This window comes from Pituophis catenifer, unplaced genomic scaffold (genome assembly GCF_029215685.1).
Source record: "Pituophis catenifer annectens isolate HBS135680 unplaced genomic scaffold, rPitCat1.0.hap2 SCAF_1, whole genome shotgun sequence".
Classification (NCBI taxonomy): domain Eukaryota; kingdom Metazoa; phylum Chordata; class Lepidosauria; order Squamata; family Colubridae; genus Pituophis; species Pituophis catenifer.
This window is the reverse complement of record NW_027256881.1, coordinates 192,629,295-192,655,060: the sequence shown is the minus strand read 5'-3', so window position 1 is coordinate 192,655,060 and position 25,766 is coordinate 192,629,295. Positions and strand designations below refer to the sequence as shown.

Sequence of the window (25,766 nt, the reverse complement as noted above, 5' to 3'; positions counted from 1 at the left end):
AAAACTTCCAGTATTGGAGCATTTACAACTTCTGGAGGCAAGTTGTTCCACTGATTGTTCTAATTGTCAGGAAATTTCTCCTTAGTTCTAAGTTGCTTCTCTCGATTAGTTTCCACCCATTGCTTCTTGCCCTACCCTCAAGTGCTTTGGAGAATAACTTGACCCCCTCTTCTTTGTGGCAGCCCCTGAGATACTGGAACACTGCTATCATGTTTCACCTAGTCCTTCTTTTTATTAAACTAGACATACCCAGTTCCTGCAACCGTTCTTCATAAGTTTTAGCCTCCTGTTCCCTAATCATCTTTGTTGCTCTTCTCTGCACTTTCTAGAGTCTCAACATCTTTTTTACATTGTGGCGACAAAAACTGGATGCAGTATTCCAAGTGTGGCCTTACCAAGGCATTATAAAGTGGTATTAACACTTCACGTGATCTTGATTCTAGCCCTCTGTTTATGCAGCCTAGAACTGTGTTGGCTTTTTTGGCAGCTGCTGCACATTGCTGGCTCATATTGCTGGCTCATACTGCTGGCTTTATTGAACAGCATTATGGCTTACGGCCATACAATACTAAATTATTGCTACAATTACATACAGTGCTAAATTATGCCTTAACATTGTGTGAACATACAGGTAACAGTGGAATTGGAAGATTTTGTTCCAGGCTCTCAGCCAAATTTTCTCAAAACTAAGTTAGTTTAAAAAACAGAATCACAACATAGCACTTTAAACAGTAAACTAAGTTAAGATGTTAATAAACCATTCCAGCAAGATTAATTAGAGAAGTAATAAGAAAAAGGTAGAACTGTGCATATCCTCTGAGAGGTATTCTACCCAAATGCACAACAAGCACTTCCCTATGAATAAAGAAAGCAGCCACTTATAGCACGGATGTTTAACTAGCTGCTCATGGCCAACCGCATACATGCTTGTGCATGGCTGTTTCATGTTTGTCTGTCTGTCTGCCTTTCTCTCATCTTACCTAATGGTTGCCCATGACCTCTTCTGCTTGCTTGTTTACCTCCAAGCAGTTTTCCTCAAACTTGTTACTTCATGTCACTGCCAAACAGTCTAGGACAGGTAAGAACTGGGATAAAAACCTTTGGGGATTGTAGCCTACTGGAAGATGAGCCCAGTGCATTAGGAAAAGGAACATCCTATGAAGGAATGACGTTCCTTCATAGTAAGTATATTCCAAACCTTGAGCAGAAAAGAGGACATGGAAAAGCCACCTTTATAGGCCTTTCTTAAAGCGTAGCTAAAAGCAGTTGACTCCCAATGAATAGCAGCAAATTACGTCTTCATTGCCAAGGAAGTAGCAACCCATATAATGGGATTTTTTAAAAAAAAAATCGTACAAAAATGATAACCTAACATCAAACCCAACGGAGGAGAAATTTCTTAACGGTGAGAGCAATCAACCAATGGAATAGCTTGCCTTCAAAAGTTGTGGCTACATCATCACTAGAGGCTTTCAAAAAGAGACTGGACAACCATTTATCTGAAATGGTATAGGCTCTCCTGCTCAAGCAGGGGGTTGGACTAGAAGACCTCTGAGGTCCCTTCCAACTCTATTATTCTGTGGTCTGTGTTCTTTTTTGTTATCATGTTTATAGTTTTTAAAGCTGTATCTGAGTTCAAAACTGTGTTTTTATTTTTAAGTGTAACACCCTATTCAATAAATTTTGTTAACATTCCTTAAAAATGTTGTATATCAGGAAGATTTAGTATTTTCTTTAAATAAATATTGAAGCAGCTGCTAAATTATCAGGAAAATTAAAATAATTTCTGCAGCAAATGTAAACTCATACATAATTCCTCATTAACATTTAGAAAATGGAACAATATGTAATGGAACATTAAACATTTCCAAATGATACCAAAGCCATTAGTTACCAATTAATCTTAAAAGCAGTTTTTCTGCAATATTTAAAGAAACTACAGAACCTATAAATTATAATTTGCATTAACATTATTAAGAGAAGTTAAAGTAAGTGCTGCACAATGCTGAAAGTAACAAACATATCTGAATTTATGAAACTGTATAGGAAAAATTTGGCAACAAGCCTATTATAGAAGCAGTTTTTATAATTAACTGATTTTGTTTAATATCAAGTTTAAACAAAAATCTTAGTTATAAATTTTGGAATTCATAATTTCGGAGCAAAAAAAAAAATACACAGGGTACAAACCTATGCACACTTAGGTTTGCATTTTGGTTATTTTTCATGTTTTCACTTGTTTGAAAAATAAGGTGGCATTTAAAAAGAAGTTAACAGTGGTTTTAAAGTGAAGTCATTTGGAAAAAGAAATTCTTAGGAGTCCAACATCACCATGAATACCTTTGCTTCCTGAGCTGCATGTCTTCCATTACTCCCTGGATATGATCAACATTCTCTTTGTTTTCACTTGTTACATCTTTTCCATAAGCCCACGAAGCTTGGTTAGAGATCTGATCAAGAAGACCTTGACCTTTTTCACGCAAACCTTGCAGGCCCAAGTCTATAGGGATAATGAACAAAATCTTATTTCGTATACAATGCAAGATGAACTATTCTCTTAAATCATGAGTAGCCAATTCTGTTTCTGTCCATGTGCAAGTTAGATGCTGCTGTCTCATTGTCACGTTCCCACAACCGACTGAATTCTAAAATGGTACATTCTGTAAGCACATCCTTCAAGTGTTGACAGTTAACTATGTATCAACTGGTACGAAGGGTGGTTAATACTTCAGCAGTACAGAGACATACAGCATGTTTTTCTAGAACACAAATCGATTTATGTCAGGCTTGATAGTGTTTACTATAAGTGAGGAACTGCTCCCTCTGAAAATCCAGATTCAATTTTTGGTACAATCAAATAAAAAGAAACAGCTATGTTGAGATTGTTGACAAGACCTATATTTACTCTAATACAATTTTGTCTTTATTATGGTCCCTCCCCACATATTTATGTTAAATGAGAGATTGCCTTCCCATTTATTCTGTTTGCCCTTAACCGGTTTGTTGTTTATTCTGCCCAACACCCTTTCAGTAACAATTATTAAAACAACAGATGTGGCTTAAAATGAAATTCTTTTAAATGCACAGTTAAGAGATTCACATGGAGACTACCGCTGTTGGGAGATCAGTAGCTCAAATCTATTTCATATAACTCTGAGTGATACACCATCTTGATCTGTTAGTTGTGTAACAGATGATCCTGCAATTAAACTGGGTAGTTAGGCCAATGAAGTGGCCGTGCCCTTGTCAGCAATGCACAGGTTTCGGAAGCCTACATGTTTGGATTTCCATAGGAGCTGGAACCTCAAAAGGCAGAGATTTCTAGCGCTTATGGAACTCTATTCACAAAACACGAATATGGCAGTCAATGCATATTACTGAATATCATTCCACAATGAGATATTTTTAAAGCTCCCTTTATAAGCCAGCCAAGAGAATTTGTACCCACAGCCTGTTCCAGCTTTCCATTCAATGTGCTTATTAGGCTTATATGAAAAAGTATGCAATTTAATCCAATACTTATTCTGCAAATTAAGACATTCACTGTAGCATATTTGGCCATTTAATCTTATTTTTCCTTACCAACACTTTTTAATTTCTCTTCAAGTAGCTTTAAAGTTTGCTGAATTGACGCTCCATCAGCTGGGGCGACATCAACACACAGCATCCCGAGTAATCCATCTAGTTGCTGAGACAACTGAAAAGAGCCAACCCCAAAGTCAGCAAGTTATTTTTATGATTTTAAATCTTCCTCCTTAAAAGAGATTTGTTGCGTGAATGTCAGACAGAACTGTGACTAGCTCAATTATAAAAGAGACAGAGCTAGGACACTGGGATGGTCAAAGAAGATGGTCTGAACAACAGAGCTTAGCAACGGTGTCTGTGCAAGCAGCTGCAAAGGAAAGCTCTGTTTTCCAGCCCTTTCAGCAGCTGCTGCTTCATCCAATCCAAAGTGCCCAGGAAGAATCTAAATATTCAGAAAGGTAAAATATTTCATTCAGGTTTAAACAGCAAAGTCTAAACTGATGTCATTTCAATGCCCCTTATGCCTTTTTTTTCTCAAATGATTTCATTTGCATACAGAGTAGGATTGTGAGTCACCATACACCAGTAACTAAATTGTCAAAATTCATCCCCCAGAATGGCCTCTGAAACACTGCCTGCCAAGAAGGATCAGAGCCCCTCCAAATCAATTTTCTAAAAGCAGGTGGTAACTCTTAATTTCTTCACATGCTCTGCAATTTTCTCAAGAACCATATGCTTTAAAAAATCTAAACGAAAGGACAAATAGTTTGTGAGTTTGTCATTGGCTTGGCTCAGAGTTTGTGTCTAGAAAAATCCAACAGATATTATAGCAGAGATTTATGTAATTTGCTTATCTGCTCGAGCTTTGCTTGTCTAGCTTCTTGGTGAAAGAATTATAACAAACATGGAAAGGGAACTCCTGTCTAGTCAGTGTGTACATAAGATAGAGAAATGGACACTCTTTTTAAAACTGCCTTCATTAATTAACAGCAGATTTCCAAATGAGTCCTAATACTTCCTTGTTCTCATTTATTTTAAGACTTTTTCCATGCTCATTGGAACTATTTGAGCAAAATTATTCCTAAATATAACCGGCTTATCTATTGACCTTCTGACAAATGGCATTTTCATGAAGCAAAGCATACAATGAGAAAGTGCATATTTTACTTACATCTTGAGCAACACCATGAAATTCAAGGGCTGCTTGTAGCAGATTCTGCCTAAACTCCAACTGGCTGGCCTGCCGATAACAAACATCGCTCAACTGCTGTTGCAATGCTTTTAGTTCTACAAGATCTTCTTCATCCCCAGCGTTCAGTAAAGCTGCAATCTGTTGATTCAGTTCCACATACACTGCAAACCACTCCTGCAAAATCAGTCATCAAGGTATTATCACCATTATTGATAATTTTGCCATTTTGTTTTTAAAAGCACAGATACAACCACTGTTCAGCAAACCTCAGCTTACTGCAATATTGAACAAGATTATGCATATCTCTATTTAACAATGTTATGTTAAAAAACGAATGGTATGAAAATCTGCTGAACTCAACATTACATCCACCTTTCATTTTGTTTTCAGCATAATAAAATGATTCTATTATTTAGTCAATTTCAGAAGCTGGAAGCAATTTTCAAGAACATTTTTTCTCAATGGGTTTTTTTCAAATTGTTCTTTATCTTATTCATATAAAGAACTCTTTCATTTCCCCCCAACTGTAATATCCTGTCCTTTGATTTGCCCAAATCTGTTTTTTTAAAAAAACAACAAGACTGATTTGCATTTATTTAACACTCAGCAAAATGCATCTGGCTGTTCATCCATTTGTTCCCTTGATCATACAATTCTTCCTTCTCCTTTTCCTTATCCTAGATTTATTAAACAATTTCCTAGGCTTTCTTTACTTGTCCCTCCCCCCATATCCTCTAGTTGATACATTGGAAGGGTGTTCCAGTTCTTAAAAGCACAGGAGACAGCTCTGAAGTAATGCAAAGCACCTGGAACATTTGATGCGAACTTACATGCTAGTAAAAATGCAAACGTGCAGCGAAAGAAGGGCAAGGAAAGACAGGTGGCCAAACAGAAACACTGGGACATATAACAGAGAGTGGGACAAAACCACTGAGATGTAGGGACAGAGGCAGAGTGGATTGGAGAAAGTGGCAGGTAGAGAAACAGATGCTATAGAGCAGGGGTGTCAAACTCAAGGCCCGCAGGCCCCATTCGGCCCGCCGAGTGCTTAATTCGGGCCTGTGGGGCCACCATGGAAACAGCAAAGAACTGGCCTGCAGTGCCTCTGCAAGTGAAAATGGAGCTTGGGAGGGCCACGTGCGGCTCTCCTGAGCTCCCTTTTTACTGGAAGAGGGTTGAGGGCTGTCGCAGCCAAAAATGGAGCTCTGGAATCCGTTTTCGCTGGCAGAGCACTCAGGTCACCACAGGCCCCCCGGCACAAGTGATGTCGAGCTGGCCATGCCCCCGGCCACCCAAGGTCAAACACAACCCTGTTGGGGCCCTAAATGAAATTGAGTTTGGCATCCCTGCTATAGAGGAATGGACAGAGAGAACCATTTCCTCACTACTGGCTTATAACTTCATCCAGAAAATTGTTGAAGCTATATAAAGCCTATCCTTATTCCTGTTATTTTAGCACAGTGATCACTGGTTAATTATAGAATATTCTTATCCATTACTGCTGGGGAAAGGGTAAATAGGTGAACAGAACTGGCTTGTCATTCCTATTCAAGTAGTTGAAGCAAGCAGCTCAATTGTATTGAATAACTGTTCCCAAGTCAGCTGGAAAGAATGGGAAAGTAGTACAAATAATTCACTGGGAGAAATAACTATTCTTTGCCCAAAACCGGCAGGAATAAATGAAACTTTCCCCACTCCTAGAGTCCAAGAGATTAGAGGGTCGGTCCTTGGTAGGCACAATGATTTATTTTGTCTTTTCAGTCTCAGAGGCACAGCCATCCCTTTTTCCAACTATATAGCATACTATTATGACACTAGAACTAATCATTTATATGATCAGTAGCTTGTTCTAGAAGGTGCCCCATTTGCCAATACATAAATCACTGTCTAAAATTCACCAGAAAAGAAGGCCACTAGAAATATTGCATACCATAAATGACATATAAAAATCATTACACAGTAACTTCCTTGGGAAAATGAAAACTCACGCTGTGTTGACTTTCAATCTCTTCATGTTTCTGTTGCAAAGCTTGTGAAGCCCTAATTGAATCACCAATTCCCCACTGGGTTCTAAGCTGTTCCGAACCTGGCCCTTCGAGCCAGTTCACTACCTATTTAAATCAAAAAGCAGCATGTTCGTCATCACATATAATTTAAAACCAATAGAGGCCGGGTAGATTTTAAAGGCTTTCTATTATTTAAAGCAACCTTTCCTAATACACTTCACAGTATATATATATAAATAGCAACCTTATTTCCAGAAGAAAAATAAGGACTGGAGAGGTCAGGGTTGGTAAACCCTTTAGGTACAAAATCAAGGGACTAAACAACCTAATCCCGTTTTTTTTAATGTATGTTCTCTTTGTGAATCTTAATAACATTGCAGTCTCATATCAGAAGCAGCATAAGGAAAGGAGGCACACTTCTTATTTTCAACTTATACTTATATTGGCAGGTAAAATGCAATGCCTTTTTGTTTCTAGTGAAAGGTAAATTGTTCTAATTTGTGGAATTATGTTGTTTTGATAAATTTCCTAAAAAAAAAACCCCTTAGCATACATTATTTTATATACTATAACAAAGACAAGCATTTGTCAAATATGTGTAGAAATCTAGAAACATATCTTACACTGCAGTAGTACTTAAATGTTTTTGACTCCTTGGTTTAACTGGATTCTCTTTATCTAGTTTTAGGATTTGTTTGGAGAGCGGATCACATTTCAGGTCATATTTATGCAGAAATATTGAAAATTCAGAAGATCTCCTCCCATTGATTGATTGATTGCCTGGCTTTGCTTAGCACTTGTGTGTATATTTATAACCTGTAGATAAACCACTGCTTGAAAAACCTCTGTGTACTGTATTTTGCTCTTGGGTTGTCTCAAAATAGTAGTCACACTGTGCACACTCTGACAGATTGGCAATGTGAACTGTACATGGATAGTAAAGATCCTTCGAGCCCAACTCATCTATTGTGAGCTAGTAGCCAAAGAAGGTCATGACTATTCAAGGCTAGCAAATGGAAAATAAAGCTTTCAGACACTTCCGTCTTGACCACTTCCATGCTTATTTATCTCCCTTCCTAGCCCTTTTAATACTTCCGAGGGTTTTATAGTCTAAGATACTACATAGTGGTTATACAAATCTGACAGTGTCAAGCATTATCCCAGGTATTCTTCCTACGTAACCTATAAACATTAATTTCAACACTACTCACATCAAAGTCAATATGGATATTTATTACCATATAATACTAAGTCAACCCACAGAATCCATTTGGAAGACAACCCATTAAATTGTATTTGGGTGCACATAATCACTTATGGATGACATGCATATTAACATACGAAGATCTTGGAAGCTTTTGTATCCACTTTTAATCAAGAATAGCAGTTCATGTTATTTATATTGGGAACTGAAGATGAGGATAACTGTTCAAGAAGTCAGCTTCAGAAAGCATACTTTGCAGTCAATTTAAAACTGCTAATTACATTCCTGTTAATAGAAAGTAACTAAAAATGTGTTAGTTCCATAGTTCATTTACTGCATGGTAGTTGAAATTTGATAACTACGATTTTAAATAAGGGACAAATGCAGTCAGTGTTCATTTGCATGTGCATACCATTTTTTAAAAAACAAAAATAGAAGTTAAACAACTTGTCAGTCACAAACATCTGTCAAAAAAACCAGACAAATATCAGTCTTATTTGTAGTAACTCTATAAGGATAACTCATACAGGGAGAAAGAATATTTCACAGCAACAATTACAACAATGTCTTCGGGTTACATCCATTTATAACCAAAGTTATGAAGGTATTGAACAAGGGGGACTTATGAACAGTGCTCTGTCGTTGCAGCTATTCCCACAGTCGTGTGATTTCTGACATTCCCTGCCAGCTTTCCAGAAGCAAAGTATAACTGGGAAGACGATGTTGAGTTTTACGACTGTATCACTTAGCAATGGCAATTCTGGTCCAAACTGCTGTTGTAAGCCAAGGATTGACTGTATTTTACAGTACAATAAATCTATAGCTGCCAGCTTTCATCTCCCTTTCTTCTGATTTTTCCCTTTCCATCATAAAATACTCGGTGATAGAATTAGCTGAAGGCTTTGAAATATATTTCCTTGATCATGTAGTTTTTCTTAAATATTTTTTTTTAAATAGGAGATCTTTCTCTCCTCACAAATTATTTAAAAATCTTTAGCAGATGATTTCTAAATTAGTAACTAAAAAAGAGGAGAATGCAAGACTTTACTATCAGTCTAAGTATAATTAATTTTCTATGTAATTCAGTAACACAGAGTAAAGAAATGGCAAGTTGTAATTAGAATGATGCAAACTGAGATTGATGCTCTTGTAAACACATTTATTTAAATGTATTAATAAAGGCACTTCACTAACTAGATTGCATTTTTCTCAATTAACCCACCTTTGTTTTGAGTTTTTTAGTCAACTCAAGGCAGTGAACATGCATATAACCTCTGCCTATTTTCCCCAAACCACTCTCTTAAAATCTCCTAGTTTCTACCCCAGCACCTTAGCCACTCTACCAAACTGTCTAATATCAACTTCCAGAGCACCACTTGATCTTTCATGACATTTCAATGCACAAATTGTTTCAAGTTTATCTTATTATTACTCTGGTGGGGAACAGCCTTGCATTAAAAGGGCAAATTTGGATTCCAATCACTAGATATACAAATTTTATGGTAATGCAATGCCGTGATTCAAATTTAAAGGGCAAAATGTGATTTGGGCATGCACCTGATACTTGTCAGGAATACCTAAAATCAAGCGTACCTTTCCCAGGTATAATACATGTCCATTGCAAATGGTAGCCGCATTTATCCAGGAAAAATTGTAGCAGCTTTGAGGTGCTCCCACAAGCTGACACAGCATATTAAAAACCTGTTAACTCTCCATCTAATCATTTTACTAATACAAACAATAGATGCAAGTGAGTATGCCACTTACCTGCATTACCTTCTGCTGAATTTCTTCCAACTGAGTTCGTTTGCTTCTTTGCCTGCATACTTCCTGATACCGCGTATACTGTTCTCTGAGAGAATCTAGTAACTTCATAACCTGGGGCTGAGCAAGCAGTTCATCATCCATAGGGGACCAGGAGACTCCTCCATCGGAACCATTAAAACGCCGTTGCTGCAATTCCGATAAGAGCTCATGACCTTAATAGAATATATACACATATATTTATATTAAGTATTCAAATAATCTAATGACTCAGGCAAAAAAATGAGCTAAAGTTTAATGGGAAAGTCTTTTTGCTGGAAACATAAAGGCTTCTAATTTCAGTTTTTATGCAAATTTTCTGAGGTTACAACCACAGCATGATATAAGATTGTGGAGTGAGGATAGCAATAACAACAGCAAGAAGGCAGAGAACAAATACCCCAACAACAGTTTTACGATACAAATAATTCCCTTGGCCAATTTGTAATACCTAACTAATCACTGACTGACACTGTGAAAGCATTAAAATGGTGATGCACTAAGGTAAAGTTGCTTCTCTCTCCCTGTCCAAGTTGTGCCACTGTATCTATGAACTGTTTTGAGAAAAGCTGGCATGCAAAAATACCGACTAACTCACTTTCAGAATTGGGGGGGGGGAATACAATAGCTGGGCTGGTATGAGTTTTTTGCTTTTGGCTACCATATCTTTAAAGGAATTTTAATTCGTAATTGCTTACTGTTTTCACAGATAAATTCAACAATTTCAGCAGAAAGAGAGACTAGTACTTTATTTCTCTACTGCTGCTATTCCCAGAAATTAGGAGGAAGCAGAATAGTTGCATTATAGAAATTCTATATTTAAAAAGAAAAGGAAAAATTTAATAAATGCATTATTTTATAGTAATTAACTATAACTGATTAACTGTATGGACTTTAGTTAAGTGGCTGATTCAGTTTATGTTCATGCTACTGATGATTTTAAAAAATAATGCCATATTGGACTGATTTACCTGTCTGCAGAACGGTCTCGGGATCAACAGATGGAAGAAAATTTGTATCTATAGACCTTGAAAGAGAAAAATAATTTATTGTGAATGAAAACAGAAGTTTTAAGATTTAAAAGAAATACAAATTATGCAAATTTCTATTTTTCTTTCCCATTGTGAATACTGAGATCATGTTACGATTCAATACACATCTGTCAATGTCCAAGGAAATTTTCAAAATCTCAGGAATGTTTAACATTTTTAAAATTGTTTTGGTTATTTTTCAAAGGAAATAAGTGAACATATATTAAGAACTTAGAAAGATATTATTAATACAAAGAAAACTTTCATATGTCTTCTCAGAACATATATCATATATCAGGGGTCCTCAAACTACAGCCCGCAGGCCACATACAGCCCGCCTAAGCCATTAATGCAGGCCACGCAGGACCACGAGGCTGCCCTGCACATTTCACCCCGCCCATCTGCCGGGCCTGGGAAAAGCTCGATCCCCATCAGCACTATGGCTGCCCAAGCCCAGCAGGGATCGCATGCCTTCCCCCTCAATCTCTGCTGGGCCTGGGCAGCCATTGCTCTGCACCCATTGCACTTGGCCAAAGGGAGTGGATGGGCAACTGCGGCCGGCTGGTGGAGGGGTGATCTTGGTGGTTGGACTGACGCATGTGGGGAGGGGAGCGCATGAGAGATGGTGGCGTCAGAACCCTCTTTGGCTCTTACCCGAAGTGCCTTGTACCAGCCAAACCTCCTGCCCTGAATGCCGCTCCCCGCCTTGCTTGGGATGCTCGCAGTGGCACTTTGGACAGGATGGCGGTGGCAGCAGGGGGGAGGGGCTAGTGAGACTTCCCGGAATGCTCCCTGGCTCTTCCCGGAAGCACCTCACATGAGCCGAATCTCCTGCCCTGAATGCTGCCACCACCGCTCCCTGCCTTGCTCGGGACGCTTGCCCTTCGCTGCCCAGTTCCAGTGGGGCAGGCAGTTTAATAGGGGAGTGCACCAAGGGGGAACTGGAGTGGCCAGATCCCTTCCAGGAGGCCCTCACGATAAAGAGGGCCCGTCGCCCCTACTTCGCTTGTCACGTGGCAGTGAGGCAATGTCACCGGTAGGAAAAAAACCCCAACCTCTGGCCCTGTGGATGTCACCTCTGCTGTGGATGGACTTGCATGGCAGCAACGGGAGCAGGAGCCCTGCACTAAGGGTGGTTTTCCTCCTCCCCGCTCAAGAAAAGGGTTTTAGCGCAGCATTCTGAAAAAGCAGTATTTTAAATTTTCTTAACTGGAAATGTGAGCGCATCTCTCATGCTCCCCTATCCCTTTTCGTAGGTTTCAGATTGAGGCTATGGCCTCCCTGATCAAGAGCAGGGCTGAGGGGAAGCCAGCCTTAATTTCAATAGGCAAATTGGGGACAGGGAGAGGGAGAGAAAGGCAGTGCTTTCTGGGAAGGCAGGCCAGTCTAGTAATACCTCATTTTCCATTCCCCCACCAATTAAGGGGGCAGGCAGGTTACTATACTTGGTAGTGTAGCTTAGCCCAGGAAGGCAGAGGAGGCCCTTGGGCAAAAGTGGCTTGCCTGGGTCTCATAGCTGCTGCTTCAGCCACAATAAAACATGTTATCTTGGCAAGGGAGCTATTGGGGAGGGGGCAGAGGAATCAAGCTCAGAGGAGAAGTACCCTTTTTCCTTCTTGTCTATTCTGGCACTGAGCAGCAGTGGAGGGAGAGCAAGAGGAGCCCGTGCTGGTTGGGGAACCTGGCCAGGGAACAGTCATAAGTATGTGGGAGGTTGCTGCTGAGGGGTACCTGTTTCCAGGTTCTGGAGTAGACATAAATCTGCTCCTTTGCCTCTCTAAGGAGGCCAAGCTCTTGGGCTGAGTCCCTTGCCTCCTACCCACCCAAAACAAGGAGAGGCAATGCCTTCCCTGGTTTGTTCTACTTGTTGATTGTAAGCTCCTTGGGGCTGAGAAGAATTGCTGCAAAACTGAGTTTCCTGATGTGGACCACTAGACTCCTAAACAACTTAAAAAAACTATCTAGTAAAAAGAAAAGTCAACCAAAAGACCAACATGCAAACAAAAGCAAACAAAATACCCCCAAGAGCAAAACAAATTAAAGTTTAATTTCTGTGTATTATTTAATGGAGTGCTAAATTGGCCATGTCTACCCAGTCACATGACCACCTAGCCACGTCCAGTCATATGACCATCTAGCCATGCCCTCCCAACCGGCCTGTTTAAAAAGTTTGAGGAAGCCTGTCATATATTTTACTGCAACATAACACAAATGCAGTCACAGAACTTTTTAACTATACCAAAAAATGTAAGGGAGCTATAGAGTTACAAGTATATTTCTATGATCAAGCTAGAAGCAAAAAGAAAGACCACAACAATAGCTAGAAACACCACACTTTTGATAATTAAGATTCTCCTATGGAACAATCAATAATAGCAAGAAAAGTATTACCGCTCTTTCTCCTGTTGGTTTCCCTTATCACTTCCACTGTTGATTAATGCAAGCTCATCAAGTAAGGATGTAGACTCTTTTGTAAACTTCTCAAATGCCTATATAAAATAGTGAGTTAGCATTTCAGAGACTGAATTTTACCATTTTACCATTTAATGTCTGAAGTTTTGCAGTATAGCGTTCTTACCGTTCCATTAAGAACAAATTCTAAAGATGGTGGTTGGTCTTTACGTTTTGCATGAATACCAACTGCCATATCACAGAAATGCATTATTTTTACATCCACTGATTCAGGAAGTCCTCACTTAATGACTGTTGGCTTAATGACCATTTGAAGTTATAATATGTAAGACTTCAAAAATCTACTTATGCCCCTTCCTCTAAGTTACAACTGCTGTACCTCTCCCTGTGGTCACGTGATCACACTATGGGTGCTTGGTAACTGGCTCACATTTACAAGTTGCAGCATCCTGTAGTCATGTGACCACAATTTGTGAGGGTTTTTTTTGCTATTTTTCAGCAGAAAATAGCAAAAAAATGGCCATTATACATGCTGGATTCACTTAAAGACCACATATTTAGCTTCATGACTGTGATGACTTGCTTTACAACCAATGTAAAATAAGTTGTAAAAGCGACTCCAGTCACATGGTGCCTAGACTCACAACCACAAGAACATTGTGCTTGAAATTCCATGTTCCATTGTGGTCACAAATTTAGGATTACCTCTGTAATTTCCTGACGACACCCAAAGCTTTGGTCAAATGCTCAGTCATCATAACCATTTAAAGCAGAACTAGACTAAGGATATTATCAAGTTAAACAGGATTTTAGGTTATAATTGGTTGCTGGACACAAGCCTTTAAAAATCCAAGTTGCAAAACTAATCACTATGTTTTGACAGCTGCTGCAATGCTGTTGAGAAGCCATTCTAAGAAACTTCATTCAACATTAATCATTATGCTGTTTTTTTTTCTCTCAAGGGTAATGATGAGTATGAAGGATGTGTGTGCACTGATGTATGTCAAAGGAATGGAATGTAAAGTAAAACATACTAGTCATAATGGCAGTATCAAGAATTTTTCAGCAGAGAAATTTTTATGTGTGTTGAAATAACCAATTAAGAGAAAATATTCAAATAACAAGTAAGGATAATGTTAATATTTCACTACTGCCAATCAATATTTGCCTTAAGAATCTTAATCTTTATTTTCATGTAATTCAGCATGAATTAGAATCACATTGGCCAACTGCAGTTACTGAATAACTGCACATGTGGTTTTTGTTTTTTTAAAAAATGATATTCAATCATGTCCAATTCTTGGAGATTGCCTGGACAAGTCCCTGCAATTGTTCTGGCAAGTTTTTTTTTCCAAAATGGTTTGCCCTTCCTTCCTTCCTAGGGCTAAGAGAGAGCGACCAGCTCAAGGTCCACCAGTTGGCTTTGTGCCCAAGGCAGGACTAGAACTGACAGTCTCCTGATTTCTCGCCAGATGCCTTAACTACTATACCAAACTGGCTCCTATACATGTATCCTATCTGTATTTTATTTAATTTTGCTTATTATGTTTCACATTTAGATTTGGTACACGGCAAAAAACTAACTATCATTAAACATAAAGTTTTATCAGGAATTATTCACAAACTATTATAATCTATATAGTCAATGGAGATTTTTAAAAAATCTGTAATCCTGGCTGTATCTTAAAAAAATGTGTACAACAAAAGGACAACCAATGATAGAATCTCCAAATCCTGAATTGCCAACTACTCTTGGTAATAATATGTGTGGATTTTTTTTAACCCACAGGCAGGGTGGATTTGATTTAAATTGAGTTGATTTAAATCACAATTTAAATCATGATTTAAATCACTAGTAAAAAGGCTTGATTTAAATCAACTCGATTTAAATCATAATTTTTAAAGAGCAACTGTCATCTCTGCTACTCCTTTGACCCACTGTTGACTCACCGATAGTCCCAGTGTTGCAGAATATACAGCCTCATGCTACATAACTAAGCTCCATTTCATGCTGAATAAACTAATTTATTTATGTATCTTAAATAGAAAACTATCTTACGATAGATTTTTACCCCAAAAGTTTTTTATTAAAATAAATTTGCTAAAAATCAAAAAAATCCGATTTAAATTAAAAAAAAATCCGATTTAAATAAAAAAAAATCCGATTTTTTTTGATTTTTTTAAAAAAATCATTGATTTTTATCCACCCTGCCCACAGGCAACACCAAATGCAGTTGTATGTAGATGCAACTAGATTATATTTTTTAACAATTATATTGAAAAAGAAAAACATTTGCCAAGAAACTAACCAGTCTTTTGTTCAGCCAATCCATATGATCATAGGTAAGACTTCCTCCAAAATCTTCTGTTAGTTGAGATGGTTCTATGTATCGAGTAAGCTTGTTGGCAGATACCAAAATAACCTATATGAGCCATTAAATGGGAAATTAACAACTCAGAAGTTTGTGTTAGAAAATCAAATACTGTATTATGCTTCAACTGAAAACCATCCATTTTTTCATAGTAAGATTGAAGTATAACAGACTTTTAGTTATTACACTTTAATAAGTAAGTAGGCATATTTTAAAATGCATCAATGAATTAATGTTTTAAAGAAAAGTCTTAATATCTCATTACTTGGAACAAATATTAAATTTTTTATCCCAATTAATATAACTCAAGTTTTTACTTCTATTATGCTTATGTAATTTAATATAATTCAATATTTTACTTCTATTATACTATTAGCACTTTGTATCAAATTGTTTAGAGTAAACTGAAGCACATACCGTATTTTTCAGTGTATAAGACGCACCTTTTTACCCCCAAAAAGGGGGTAAAATCTGGGTGCGTCTTATATGCCGAATGTAGCCCTGCCCACCCGCCGGCCCCCACCCTTCGGCCATTTTCGGCCAGTTCCAGGCAGCAGGGATCTGGGTCGGGGCACAGCCTGAGGAACAACTCTCCCTTTTCGGGACGGAGGGTGGGAAATCTGCCCAGCAGCTTTGGGGAACAAGGCGGGTGCCCTCTGGCCGTGCTGACTTCACTCCCCAGCAATGTGAGGAGCCGTCGTCGTCGCTGCCTAACCCTCTCTGCGCCCAGGAGCCAAGCCGAGCTGAATGGGAGATCCTAAAGGGAAACGTTCCTCCTTTCCAGCCATCGCTGCCCGGATTCCAAAATGCAAACCTCAAGTCGTGCTTCAGGTGGCGGCCAGTTCCCCTGCAATATGCAGCGGGGAACTGGGAAGTGCTTTGGATTCGGGGAGGAGATTGTAAGTGTTTTTCTGCACATTGCAGAGCCGCGCGTCCCCGTCCTCCTTCTCAGTCTGCCGCCCGAACCTGCGATCCTCTACCCGATTCCAAACATGGGGTGTGTGCAGAGACAAAAAAAAGTGTACCGTGTTTCAGGCAGCTGATCTGGCCAGGAGGAAAGAGAAGAATCTGCTGAGAAGGAGGACGGGGGCGCGCGGCTCTGCAATGTGCAGAAAAACACTTTAGGCGTCAGCACGACAATCTCCTCCCCGAATCCAAAGCACTTCCCAGTTCCCCGCTGCACATTGCAGGGGAACTGGCCGTCACCTGAAGTGCGACTCTTGAGGTTTGCATTTTGGAATCCGGGCAGCGATGGCTGGAAAGGAGGAATGTTTCCCTTTAGGGGCTCCCAGTCAGCTCAGCTTGGCTCCTGGGCACAGAGAGGGTTAGGCAGCGGCGGCGGCGGCTCCTCACATTGCTGGGGAGTGAAGTCAGCGCGGCCAGAAGGGTGACCAGCCGCAAATCGTGGCACCCGCCTTGTTCTCCAAAATTGCTGGGCAGATTCCCCCCCCCCAAAGAGGGAGGGTTGTTCCTCAGGCTGTGCTCTGTCCCTCCCCCCAGAGCATGCTAGGGGTCTCTTTGGGGGAAAGCAAGTAGTCCCTGCACCTCTCACTTGCAGGAGGAAGAGGAGGGCGGTGCAACCTTAAATGCTGGTAGGCAGAGGTAAAATACTTTTTTCCTTGTTTTCCTCCCCCAAAATTAAGGTGCATCTTATACTCCGGTGCGTCTTATACACCGAAAAATACGGTACTTCATCATCTGATGATATACAATCAAATGAATTATGATGAACTAAGCATGAAAATTTATACCCCCCTCCAAAAGTAATGAAAGTTGTTGAAAAGGCTTTCTTCCATACTACTGTTATCACGACAGAAATCCTGAGCCACAAAGATGGAACAACTGTTTTTAGCCTTAATGAAACTGGATTATTACAACCATATGGAAGTAATCTGCAAATCAGATTGCTCACTAGGGACCACAATCACATCCTATGTCCACTAACACAAAAAGTATTGCTTTTTCAGTTGCTACATTGCTGGGTAGTGTAACAAGACTGCAAATTCAATTAACTGAATTTCTTCTCCACAATTTTTAAATGTTTTATCTCTTTTTATCTCCCTGATTCAATTCCCAGGCATTCAAATGTTCATCCTTTCAAACTAACATTTTAAAACACAAACAACATAAATGAATTTTCCATTAAATTCCAATGTTCACAGATGGATCATCTGTAAAAATGGTAACAAAGTAAAACACTTAAGAAAACTGACATATTTTTTATTTTTTCTAAAAATTATTAGTTCCTTCTTTTCTAGCTAACTTTTACCTGGTACTTTTAAATAATGGAGTAAAATATCCTAGCCCTAGCCCTAACAAAGCATGTAGATGCTAACATATCCCTGTAAGTATTTATTTCCTATTTACTGTATCTGTAAAAGAGCATTTTCAAACAACTGGCTTGCCAAACAAATTCATCACTCCCCACGCTTGATTGTGGAAGCAGAACCTATTTTTCCATTCACAAAGGAATTTTTGCAAAGAAGAAATTCCCTAAAAAGTGAGTAGCCTTTTAAAAGTTCCTGGATTTTGCTTTGATCTCGTGGAGCACTCAATTACTGGGTACTGTTTGGCTGAGACATCCCTGTTCACCAACTTTGTACCACAGAAATGTCTATAAAATCCTGGTAACTTTAATAGCGTGAAGAGTCCATTCAAGTCTTGTTCCTTTTGAAATGTGAAACTGGAAATTTCGGGCAATATAAAGTCGCATTGTCTGGAAGTGTCATGTAAAAATTATGGGTTGTCAACTGGGAGTTCTGCTCTCCCACAACAGCTTCATGTCAGAAGAAAGGGAAATTGTAGGGCAATGTACAATGTATTGGCGTGTTCATCAACCAAATCCACTTGGTGTGACATTCGATTCCAGAAAGGTCCTATTAATAAAGCACCACCTATGAAAGTTAAATATAACTGCCTTGCACTAGCAAAGACACAGTCATCACTGTCTTTCACCCTTGAAACACTATTATATTTCAGGATTTCACTCCATCAATGGACAGATGATAGGTAGGTATCTTGGTTTTTTTCCCTTCCTTGTTCCAAACAAAATATTAATTTATTAAAATTAATTAATTAATTAATTAATTAATTAATTAATTAATTTGATTTGATTTGTATACCGCCCTACTCCCGAAGGACTCAGGGCGGTGAACAGCCAAACAATAAAATACATAAATACAAAAAATTTAAAAAACCAGATAAAATCCAATTAAACAATTTTGGCCCAGACAAATTAAAACACCCCAATGATTTAAAAACAGATTAAAATTTACATATTAAAAAGAGGGAAAAGATTAGGCCAAGCCCGCCTGGTGGAATAAAAAGGTCTTCACAGCGCGGCGGAAGGTGTGCAGATCTGGGATCCTCCATATCTCCAGGGGGAGCTCATTCCAGACAGTAGGTGCCCCCACAGAAAAGGCTCTCCCCCTAGGGGCCGCCAGTCAACATTGTTTGGCTGACAGCACCCGGAGGAGTCCCTCTCTATGAGAGCGTACCAGCCGGTGGGAGGCTGTTGGTGGTAGTAGGCGGTCCCGTAAGTAACCAGGTCCTAAGCCATGGAGTGCTCTAAAGGTGGTAACCAAAACCTTGAAGTGCACCCGGAAGACCACCGGGAGCCAGTGCAGCTCGCGCAGGAGAGGTGTTACATGGGAACGCCATGTCGTTCCCATTATCACCCGCGCGGCCGCACTCTGCACCAGTTGGAGCCTCCGAGTGCTCCTCAATAGTCCAGGCGGGAGGTGATGAGGGCATGAGTGACCGTGCATAAGGAGTCCCGATTTATGATGTGATTTAACATTTTCAGGATTTTACCCCAATCTTTGAAACTTATGCTAATATATAATTGAGCCTTTTGTTGTTGAAATTGTTTTTCAAAGGGATAATTTAAAGTCTGAGTTGTTTTTTTTTTAAATGGCAAATAAAAAACATGTACAGTATACAACTTTGAACCAAAAACTACAAGGGGGAAAAAAAAGCCCCTAAATTTAAGGAGTTAATGAAAATCCCGTTTTCCTTGTGCATTACAGAGCACCAAGAATACTAAGATGAGAAAATTCCTATACAATGTCTCTTCCTACAAATTTAACCACTTCAAGACAAGATTTTTGAATGCATAACTTAATCTGAGCCACAGCAAGCCATTTATATATGTGTGTGTGTGTGTGTGTGTGTGTGTGTGTGTGTGTGTGTGTATATATATATATATATATATATATATATATATATATATATATATATATATATATATATATGTTTTTCCTCTAGCCAGATTTTTCCTACGTAACCAAGGTTTTTCTGCAGCCCTAGCTCAGTAGAATCACATCCACTCGATTCTGGGCTTTTTTTCTTTCTGGCAGCCAGCAAGCTCTTGCTGCCTGGTGAGAGACTCTTGCTGGCTGCCAGAAAGAAAAAAAGCCCAGAATCGAGTGGATGTGATTCTACTGAGCTGGAGCTACAAAAAAACTTTGGCTACGTAGGGAAAACCTGGCTAGAAGAAAAACACACATAAACCCTACGAAGAAGTAAGAAAATTGATACTGTACCTTTACAGGGAGGATACATAAGATATGGGTGTGGCCTACTGATGACAGCTAACGAGCTAGAAATGGATCTATTTAGGTCTCCCACCTAGCAGTTAGAGCTTGCTAGGGGTTAGAAAAGAAAAAAAGCCCAGAACCGAGTAGATGTGATTCTACTGAGCTGGAGCTACAAAAAAACCTTGGCTACGTAGGGAAAACCTGGCTAGAAGAAAAACACACATAAACCCTACGAAGAAGTAAGAATAATTTGCTGCATGATATCTGAATCATTATATAAATACCTCAGAGTTCCCAACAGAAAATATCTTTGTTAAGACAGTATAAAAAATAAGTATCTTCAGAGCTCGAAACTCAAATTTTGTTATTTAAAAACATTGCTATTTATTTATAGAAATATGGTTTCCATACTGTATTAAAATGAGTGTAGTGGAAAATATCCTTAGGGATTCTGTGCAGAGAACATATTAAGAACCTATCTTACAATACCATCAAGCATTGTTTCATCTCCAGCAATATATTTTTGAAAATTCAGAAAAAAGATGGTTAAAATGAATAAGGACATCTAAAGAGTCTGTAGGGGGAAAAAAAACCTTACCAGTCATATTTAAGCATAGCTATGTCCTAATATACCAAAAATGGTAGCAGCTTTGAGTCGGGGTGGGAGTGAGGAAAGAGCTGCCAGCTCTTAAAAGCCTTGCTAGTTTAAACATACTATTTTTCCAATATAACTTTTATCACACACACATACACACAGTGTGTTCTCAAATTTTCTGTATTACTGTCAACTGACAACAGTGTAATAAAGTTACTAAAATCAACATGCCTGGATTTCACTTCAATCATTTTGCTTTTATGTTCATAACTGAGTTTTAGTTATAACAAATTACCCTCATGGCTGCCATCACATTCTTAATTAAATGCCTCTACACTGAATGAAATTAAATACATTTTTATAATGCAATCACTGGTAGAAAATCAGTCCTTCGAGTAAAATAATAAAAACTGTCCAAATTTCTGAAAATGATAGAATATGAATATTATCTCAGGATCATTAGTGCCTTAGTAGTTTTTCTCTAGGCCTTTTACTAATTTGTTTGGAAAGAAAACAATGCTGTGACAGAGAAAGGGCATGAATCAATCCTATAGGGAGAATTTTTAATGGGGATACATTTCAAACTATGGAAGCTTGCCACAAGGAAAACAAGGGCCCAGATGGTACTGGATGGTCCTCAACAGAACAAATTCAAAGATGTGTTCTGAAGTGTGATCGCGCCTTATTTTTCTCTGCTCCACAGAGAGAACTTTCACCAAGTAGAAAGAGATAGGGAGTAAACGCTCGTTGCCTTTGGTGCCCCTAAAAGATGGAAATTTAGAGAGGGGGAGGTGTCTTATTTTAAGCCAACCCAGTCTGGGCAAACTCATGGCTAGATCAGGTTTATAAGCCATCAAATTCCCTCCAACTCTCCTGTATCCTTTACTAAATGCAGAAAGAACATCTTGACAAAGAAGAGCTGGAGATGAGCAAAGCAGGATAAGTATATCTTATATTGGAGGGAGTATTAATGCACCTTCCATGAACAGTTAAAATGAATGAAAAATTAATCTTAGAAGAATCTGGTTACACAAGACATTATTAGTAAGAGAAACTGGTAATTAAGTTCATGGCAAAAATATTTCAAGGGACTGATTTCAAATGGAAATCACTTACAGCTATGACTAAGAAAATTCAAATGTAAGAAGCCAACATTTCCGTAGAAACAAGGGATCAGAGCAATGCTAATTATTGAATAATACGTCACAATATGGTAAAGTTAGTGTTATGAAACGTTTACAGTGTAATACTCATGGAATCATTTAATAACTCTTTCCAGATTTGCATTCATTAGGAACTGTTTCTGTATTCTAAATCCATGCAACGATAGCTTAAGTGCAATAGTTAAGTCAGAAATAAATAAATATACATACCTCAAAGCCAAGTCTATCTTTCTCTTTCCAAAAGCAAAAATGTGTAACCTTTTTATCCCAGAATTCATCTGGTTTTACTACACAAACAAGGGATACTTCAGCTGGAACAACATTCTAAAATAATAAAAAATACACAATTAAATTTCTTAGTAACTGCAAAAACATAATGGCCTTACAACATCTCTTTATATAGCACAAAATGTTTGTAAAAAGTAATGTATGGACTGGCACAATGAAGAAAATAAGTACTGGCACAATGAAGAAAATAAGTACCATGGACACTGTCTTAAAGAAAATAACATTTATAAGTTACAATCATCCTCAAAACAATTTTAAACTATCTTGAGATACTGTATACTAATACTGCAATCCTATGAACTCAGAAGAAACAGAACCATTTCTTTTCACCCATAAGAGGTCATGCCTCACAATTGTTTCCTCTTCCTGTGAAGTTATTTTAGTTTTATCTCTAACTGAACATATATGTAACATTAAATATGCAGATAGCAGGAACAATAACTTATTATTTAATGATTATGACAGCATACATCGTCCAAGTTTTTAAAAAAGAAAGAAGCATTGTATCTTGACAGTTAATAAAAAGGGTCTGGGATCAAAATGTCAGATTTCATTAAGCCAACATCTGTTAAAGATTTTCATAAGTCATTTGAATGAAGTTGAACGAAGAATAAAAAATAGGGCTAATAAAATTCTGCTAGAACTTCACCTTCTGCCTACTTCTTCCTAGAGTTCTCTTTCTCCCATGGGTCTGCTTTTATTTCTACTTCTGTTTAGGATCCATCCTTCTTAAAAAGTATGACAAACATAATACTCATATGAAAAAATGCAAAAGATATGTAAAAATTGAGTTGTGAAATAGACCATCTTACAAAAATAATAGACTAAAAACATAAAAGAATGTTGTAGCTTCGGTGATAATTACGGAGATTTTTAAAAATCCTACATAAACTACAGGATATTCTTTGCAGGCCAGATTGTAAAATGAGACGTACTGGGGATCCATGAAAGTGGTGCATATTATAGAGACCGTGGTTTCTGTTAAATGTTAAACTCTTAAATGTTATAAACATGACATTGACAATAGCTTATTACTCTTTCTGGGAAAACTTCATGAATTTGTGGCTTAATATTAACCTAAGAATTGTTTCAAATCCAGTTTATTCAACAACCTGGGAATAATCCAAAATCAATTTTACAGACAACCAAAGTAATCATTTCTTAATATGGTTAAGTAATTTTCAACTTCTTCTTCCAGAACCCGTAAGAAATAATAAATATATACATAAAACCTAAACTAAGCCAGTATTCTGATAAAGACTGTAGAAGACTAAGCCTGTGGCATTGAAGGCTGGGAGCTCAAACCAGAAGCCCTCTGAATGTCAACATGCTGCCCCTGCTTTCTATTTTGGAACAGCAGTTTGATAGTTACTGTTGCTGCCATCTATCTCTATAGGATGTAGACTTTTATTGGGAACAAGATTAATCTCACAAGAAATGGATAAAATCAAACTTTATTAAGGAAAAACATTAAAAAATGAAATGTCAAATCCCTTAACTTGAAATATCGAAATGCATACATGCAATGTGTGTAGAAGAATGTTAGATAAAATATATTATGGAAAGACAGCAGTTTGGTTAAAATGGGGGGGGGGGTATGTGCTCTGGGTAGAACATAAGGTAATAGTGATCTACAAATCTTTCAGAATCTCTAAAAAGATATTGTAAAAATATTATTCATAGTATTTCAAATATTATTTTGCATTAAAGAGGTTTGAAGACATAAAACACCTTAATTTATAGGTTGAAGTAAGGGTAAAATAAAGCTTAAAGTATGCTGTTTCCTATCTTGGACAGAAATCCATAGGAAATGAGACAAAACTTGAATCAGAAACTCAAAATTAAATCAAGCAAAATTCATGGCTAGCACTTCCTATCTATTTCTACAGAAATTGAGTTACTAAAGGAGAAACTCTTCTTAAGGAGAGACGGTGGTGAGGCCTCTCCTTAAGAAGACTTCCCTGGACCCGGCAGTGTTAGTAAATTATCGTCCAGTCTCCAACCTTCGCTTTGTGGCGAAGGTTGTTGAGAGTGTGGTGGCACGACAGCTTCCCCAGTACCTGGATGAAACGGTTTATCTAGATCCGTTCCAGTCAGGTTTCAGGCCTGGGTACAGCACGGAAACAGCATTGGTCGCGTTGGTTGATGATCTCTGGAGGGCTCGGGACAGGGGCTGGTCCTATTAGACCTCTCAGCGGCTTTCGATACCATTGACCATGGTATCATGCTGCGCCAGTTGGAAGAGTTGGGGGTGGGGGGCACCGTGTTGCGGTGGTTCTCCTCCTTCCTCTCTGACCGGTAGCAGTGTGTGTTGACAGGGGGGCAGAGGTCGACCCTGAGGCGCCTTGTGTGCGGGGTGCCACAAGGATTGGTCCTCTCACCCCTTCTGTTCAACATGGGTGAGATCTGTGGTTTCGGGGTGAAGTACCACCAGTACGCTGATGACACTCAGCTGTACATCTCCACCCCGGGCCACCCCAATGATGCCCTTGAAGTGATGTCCCAGTGCCTGGAGGCCATGCGGATCTGGATGGGGAGAAACAGACTCAGGCTCAACCCATCCAAGACCAAGTGGCTGTGGTTTCCGGCATCCCGATATAGTCAGTTGGTGCCATCATTGACTATTGGGGGTGAGTCGCTGGCCCCCACAGAGAGGGCTCGCAACTTGGGTGTCCTCCTGGATACACGGCTGTCTTTAGAAGCGCATCTGACGGCTGTGGCCAGGGGGACTTTCTATCAGGTTCGCCTGATTCGCCAGTTGCGTCCCTTTCTCGATCGGGACTCCTTATGCACGGTCACTCACGCCCTTGTCACTTCCCGCCTGGACTACTGTAATGCTCTCTACATGGGGCTTCCCTTGAGGAGCACCCGGAGGCTCCAACTCGTCCAGAATGCGGCCGCGCGGGTGGTTATGGAAGCGACATGGCGTTCCCATGTAACACCTCTCCTGTGCGAGCTGCACTGGCTCCCGGTGGTCTTCTGGGTGCGCTTCAAGGTATTGGTTACCACCTTTAGAGCGCTCCATGGCTTAGGACCTGGGTACTTACGAGACCGCCTTCTGCAACCGGTAGCCTCTCACCGGCCAGTACGCTCCCACAGAGAGGGGCTCTTCAGGGTGCCGTCGGCCAAACAGTGTCGACTGGCGGTCCCCAGGGGAGAGCCTTCTCTGTGGGGGCACCTGCCCTTTGGAACGAGCTCCACCCGGAGATACGGAGGATCCCGGATTTACGCACTTTCCGCCATGCCCTTTAAAACAATTATCCACGGCTTATCCCAGTGACAGTTAAAACTTTTTCTTGGGTTTTGCCCACTTTTAAATGGGCCAAATTTTTTATCTACAGATAAGTCCTCAATTTAAGGCCAGAATTATGGTCATAAAGTCAAGCACATCTTTAAGCACATCACCATGTGACCGACCTGATTTTATGACATTTTTCATGATGATCATTGACTGAACACAACAGTTGTAAAATGCATGTCGGAATCATAAAGCAAATGCAATGGTTGTTAAACAAACATGTATGTTCATAACAAACAAATAAATATATCGTTCATGGAGACCAAAAGTAAATGCCACTTTCTAGCAAAACAAAAATAAAAAATAGTAAATTACAGTTATATGATTACAGGATGCTAT

General features: G+C 39.1%; 1 protein-coding gene across 3 annotated transcripts in view; it reads right to left on the bottom strand.

Moving 5' to 3' along the window:
* SESTD1 (SEC14 and spectrin domain containing 1) overlaps nt 1–25,766 on the bottom strand; it is a 57,344-nt gene that overhangs the window by 5,627 nt on the left and 25,951 nt on the right. For 2 of the 3 annotated variants that reach the window (XM_070955060.1, XM_070955844.1), the window contains exons 7-15: nt 22,052–22,165; nt 15,483–15,596; nt 13,153–13,250; nt 10,702–10,757; nt 9,695–9,906; nt 6,706–6,828; nt 4,697–4,891; nt 3,583–3,697; nt 2,341–2,500 (exon numbers count right to left, since the gene is read on the bottom strand). In XM_070955060.1, the coding sequence (XP_070811161.1) occupies nt 2,341–2,500; nt 3,583–3,697; nt 4,697–4,891; nt 6,706–6,828; nt 9,695–9,906; nt 10,702–10,757; nt 13,153–13,250; nt 15,483–15,596; nt 22,052–22,165 (1,187 nt within the window). The remainder of the gene's footprint in view (nt 1–2,340; nt 2,501–3,582; nt 3,698–4,696; nt 4,892–6,705; nt 6,829–9,694; nt 9,907–10,701; nt 10,758–13,152; nt 13,251–15,482; nt 15,597–22,051; nt 22,166–25,766) is intronic. The other variant, XM_070956504.1, reaches the window with a different exon arrangement.